This window comes from Lactuca serriola, chromosome 3 (genome assembly GCF_051521515.1).
Source record: "Lactuca serriola cultivar US96UC23 chromosome 3, Lser_US96UC23_V15, whole genome shotgun sequence".
Taxonomy (NCBI): domain Eukaryota; kingdom Viridiplantae; phylum Streptophyta; class Magnoliopsida; order Asterales; family Asteraceae; genus Lactuca; species Lactuca serriola.
This window is the reverse complement of record NC_136410.1, coordinates 153,178,999-153,184,687: the sequence shown is the minus strand read 5'-3', so window position 1 is coordinate 153,184,687 and position 5,689 is coordinate 153,178,999. Positions and strand designations below refer to the sequence as shown.

Here is a 5,689-nt window from a genome sequence, read left to right as displayed (position 1 = left end):
TGAAAGGTTATAAGAAGAAAAACAACACAATTCTTCCCACATTGTTGATTGCATGTATCGCAGAAAATGGCTAAATGATTATTGCAAATGAACTTTTTGAAAAGATCCACTTGTGCAAAGTATTTCTTTTTTTTTTTTTTTTTTGTAAAAATATGATCTTAGGGTCAAATAGTCTAGATTTTAAAGCGGTCAATTGGTATAGCTGAACCTGACTTTATGCAAACCGAGAGATCTTTTATTGGTTCGACAAGACCAACCCGCACATGTATTATTGACTATTTGGTTTTTTAGCTTCACTTAATTAGGAACCATATGTATTTCTATTAGGCTATGCAGAGTGGTCTCGGCAACCACTTGAAATTTGCCTAGTTGGCGTTTGGCACACCGCGCCGTGCCCTCAACATGGCAAAAATGATAACTTTTTCGGCAATAAATAACCCAACATTCTAGTCCATTTCCTCCAATTTGACTTTTTGATCAACCAATCACAATGCATTTAGTTTTTTATTTTATTTCTTTTTCAATTGTTTTTAACATAGCAAAAATGGCAACCCTGACAAAATTTGAAGTAGCGTGACAAATTCTAGATGTCACCTATGTGGACCGTAACAAATTTTACACCATTTTCTCTGGTCTTATAGATTCACCATTGGAATTTTCTCATATAGGTTTCACCCAAAAAAACTGCAACCAAATCAGCATAAAATATAACACTAACTTATTTCAATGGACATAAAAAAAATATAATTGTGTTTTTGAACATTAGGGTATAATAGATTGAGTTTTTTAAAAAATTTTCCTACAAGTTTAATACATTTAGTGTACCGGATACAAATTTATAAATGTATTAGTATGTATTTTACCAAAAGCCAGAACAAATTCCATCTCCAAAGCCGTATGGCATTTAGTTATTGAGTTATTCCCCTCTCTTTCTATCCACTCAAAAATATTCCCAACTTAACAAAAGCTTCGAATCAAAAACCACCCCACACTTTCACACAACACAAAACAAAATATGCCTCTTTTTATTTCGTAAACATTATTTAATCTTTAATCCACCAAAAATAAACTAGATATCAAATTCTAAATAGTAAACACACCCCAATTTTTTATTAATGCTCAAACAAGTTCATATAACACACCAAACAATACAAACACAATCACACTAGAAAAATAACACACATTATTACATAGCATCAATTTCATCAAACAGTTGGTGTGCAACAATTCAACACCATTTCTTCATCTTCATTCTCACTCCACGACCCAAACAGAATCGATCTAGGGGACCCACAACTTCCCCCTTGACTTTCCTTAACAAACCCATAATACATCATCACACCACCATTTCCAAGATCTTCAAAGCTCGATTCTTTAACACCATAACCCTCGATCTTCAAATCATTAAAACCCTTCAACTCATTTCCATGCATCGATATAGAAAACTCATTGGGTTTGAAACAACGCAACACCCTTTCAACCAGAAGAGTCAAATCAATAGAGGATTTAAAGTCATACCCTACAGCTTCAAAGCTAGCATAACTAAATCCATCTTCAGGTGTCACATGTATGGTGGAAATCGCATCTTCTTCAATACCATTCATGGAGTATCCACATGGGTCGAACTCAAAATCGCAAATTTTTGACCCGGGTAGAATCTTTTTAATACCCGAAACTTCAGTCATAGAAGAAGAAGAAGAAGAAGAAATAGTTTGATTCTTGAAGAAGACTGAAGAGCTTTTCTTGGATAAATCCGTCATACACATTTCGAGTGTGTAAACTTTTTGGTCAACGGGTTGACTTGGAGTTGAAGCAGAATAGACATGCCATTTTTTAGTGTTTTGACTATTGTGGACATCACCCATGACGTATGCTTTGCTATCCAATCCAAGATGACGAAAATACCCATCGAGGGTGAGTACTTCTTCGTTGAAGCTACGATGTGGGAAGGGTTGTGAATTTGGGAATATGAAGGTGCCACGTGTGTAGCGTACGGATTTGACAGTGAGGGCAAGATGGGAAGAAAGAAGGAGGATTTGTGGGATTGAAAGGAGGAGCTTTGTGGTGCCACATGTTTTGATTATGATCTTGTATGGGTATATGAAGAGGCTGGATTCTGAAAGAACGTATGAATCTAATGAATCGTTTGATAGAGATGAAACGATTGTGCATTGAGCAGGGGATAAGATTGAGTCGAGTTGGGTTTTGGTTAAGGAACGGAGTCCGAGGCCTTTTGGGTCTGCGAAGAGGCCAGGGGTAGAAAAGGAAATTTCAAGGCGTTTTTCGTAGCCTTCGAATCCGATGGCGGATTGTTGGATTTGGATTGTCATTTTTGTTTAAAGAGATTTTTTTTTTGCGAATAAGTAAGATTGAAAAAGGGAAAAACTCGAGAAACGGAAAAAGAAAGGTTTTGTAGCGCAGATTAGAGAGAATCAGGATGGTTTCCGAGCACACTGGAAGATAAAACATAAGAAGAAGAAGAAGAAGAAGAAAGATGGTAAGATATTGGATGTGATGGTTGAATTTCATGGAAAAAAGTATGAATTGAGAGAAACTTACGTTGGAGTAAGCAGCAGATTTGAATTTCTTGAGTCCACCGTTTGGTCGTACGTCTTCAATTCCGTAACCTAAAGGAGCTTCGTAGAACAAGGATTTACTACTACTAGACTTCTTCTTGCCAGCTTTTGACTCCATTAGAACATTCAATAATCCTGCAGGAAATCCAGTTAGAAAGAATTTCATAAATTTGGGGGAAATTTGATTGGCTTTGATTGAGAATGAAAAAAGCACAAAGAGAGATATCTTGTATGTTATTTACAGATTCATATTTTGTATCTCATAAATCACGATGAGAAACTGAATGAATTATCTACACCAGATCATATAATTACAAGGAAAAATACGATATTAAACATGACATTAACAAGAGCTCAGATGTAAAAACGAATGATGAAACGATAGTCTAAGCATATTACTATCAAATGTAAAACGAATTATGAAAGATTCAACTGAGCATATTATTAAGCAAACGAACTTACAGATAAAGCTAATTACGAAACGAGAACCCGCGATTCAAACACGTCAAGATCGATCGGCACCTGAAATCAGGAATTGCAGGAAGAAACCTTTGATCAATCGAATTGACAACAAAATATGATTCTAAAAGGGAGAATTAGACTGAGGAACTGAACAACATACCGATTAGATAAGAGGAAATGCACTAGATGAGAAGATCGAATTTAAAACCCTAAATTGAGTTATTGAGAGAATTCAGAAATTTGAGTGATTAGAATAATAGGGCAAAGGGGTATTTATATAGGTGGTTGAGCCCCACAGAGAACCCGTGTTGCCGCGTAAATTACGATTGTAACCTTTAGGGATAAGACGTTGATATACGGTTCTAGTGCATTTTTATTTTATTTCAAGGATACCTAAATTATTTGATAAATAATAACAGAATATAGCTAAATCATACATCATCTTAAATATTATTAAAAGAGAAACCTTACGACATCATCTTAAATAATATGGACCATTGATTGTATTTTAATCTTATTTTTTCCACCATTAGATCAAATTGCTGACATCATCTTCCCTATATGGATTGTATTTAATTCCAATAAATGTTTTCCAATCATGAATCAATAACTTACATTCGTTGAAATTGAATGTATTTAATTCCAATAAAAGTTTTCCATATTTTACATCTTGAATTTTCAGTTATGAAGATTTTAATATGGTCAATTTTAAAAACATATTAATAACAAATCATTTCAATCAAGGCCTTAATATCAACCATTAATATAAATCCGTTTATATTAATAAACCATTAATATAAAATCTTTTTTTATTAGGAAATCATTAATACCGAAAAATCATATTCAAATTATTAGATACATATACGATTCATCATTGAATCCGCGACTCACATTTATTTTCAATCGTTTCTTTTTTTCAAACATTCTCCTACAACATCGTTAATATTGCTTATAACTTCCATCACCATTCTCTGCTATAAACATTCGCTCTTGTGCGCTAGAAGGTCGATACATTCTTTTGCTTTTTATATTTTTTTTCGATTATTTTTTGTTCCTATATCAAATGTATGTATTCATATATTTCGATTTTCTTTGTCACAAATTACATGAAATCAGTTAACTACTTTTCTGAAACTTTTCAAATAAACATGAAAAGATATTAGGTACCTTTAACAAAACAAAAATTAACTATCTTGGGAACTGACATTAATTACGAAAATGTTACTTTTATATATTAAAGATGATTATGATTTTTTTTTAATTTTTATGTCATAAGAATCCGGTTAATTTTGGCATGATTTTAAAATATCATTGAAATTATTATGTTTTTGTATATCATATCAACCTACTTTTTTATCTTTGTATAGTAACAATAAATTTTATTAATTTACACAACAAATATAGATATTTCAAATTTTGTAATATTATTATAACTTACAAAATACAACTCCCTCCAAAATAAATTTTCGCCAGTAATTTCATCCATAATTTCAAAAAATTTAAATTTGTATTTTCTTTATATAAATTTTTTTTAATGATCCTGATTTTTTTTTCTCCAAAAGTATATCAAACATTTACGTCTTAAATAATGTTGCCCTATTATAATTATTATTTTCCAAAAGTATATCCGTTTAATGAGGAATCTTAAATATTACTAAAAGAGAAACCTTATGACATCATCTTAAATAATTTGGACCATTGATTGTATTTTAATCTTATTTTTTCCACCCTTATATCAAATTGCTGACATCATGTTCCTCATATGGATTGTATTTAATTCCAATAAATGCTTTCCAATCATGAATCAATAACTTACATTCGTTGAAATGGAATGTATTTAATTCCAATAAAAGCTTTTCATATTTTACATCTTGAATTTTCAGTTATGAAGATTTTAATATGGTCAATTTTAAAAACATATTACTAACAAATCATTTCAATCAAGGCCTTAATATCAACCATTAATATAAATCCGTTTATATTAGTAAACCATTAATATAAAATCTTTTTTTATTAGGAAATCATTAATACCGAAAAATCATATTCAAATTATCACATACATATACGATTCATCATTGAATCCGCGACTCACATTTATTTTCAATCGTTTCTTTTCTTCAAACCTTCTTCTACAACATCGTTAATATTGCTTATAACTTCCATCATCATTCTCTGCTATAAACATTCGCTCTTGTGCGCTAGAAGGTCAGTACATTCTTTCGCTTTTTATATTTTTTTTTTTATTATTTTTTGTTCCTATATATCAAATGTATGTATTCATATATTTCGATTTTCTTTGTCACAAATTATATGAAATCAGTTAATTACTTTTCTAAAACTTTTCAAATAAACATGAAAAGATATTAGGTACCTTTAACAAAACAAAAATTAACTATATATTAGAGATGATTATGATTTATTTTTTTAATTTTTATGTCATAAGAATCCGGTTAATTTTGGCATGATTTTAAAATATCATTGAAATTATTATGTTTTTGTATATCATATCAACCTACTTTTGTATCTTTGTATAATAACAATAAAATTTATTAATTTACACAACAAATATAGATATTTCAAATTTTGTAATATTATTATAACTTACAAAATACGACTCCCTCCAAAATAAATTTTCGCCAGTAATTTCATCC

At 30.7% G+C, this 5,689-nt stretch overlaps 1 protein-coding gene across 1 annotated transcript; it reads right to left on the bottom strand.

Moving 5' to 3' along the window:
- Nucleotides 1-1,081: 1,081 nt before the first annotated feature.
- Nucleotides 1,082-2,702, bottom strand: LOC145093285 (S-adenosylmethionine decarboxylase proenzyme-like). The gene is made up of 2 exons (XM_079031376.1): nt 2,560-2,702; nt 1,082-2,453 (listed from the first exon to the last, which is right to left on the bottom strand). The coding sequence occupies exon 2, from the start codon at nt 2,328-2,330 to the stop codon at nt 1,206-1,208; it is 1,125 nt and encodes a 374-aa protein (XP_078887502.1). The 5' UTR covers nt 2,331-2,453; nt 2,560-2,702; the 3' UTR covers nt 1,082-1,205.
- Nucleotides 2,703-5,689: the final 2,987 nt, after the last annotated feature.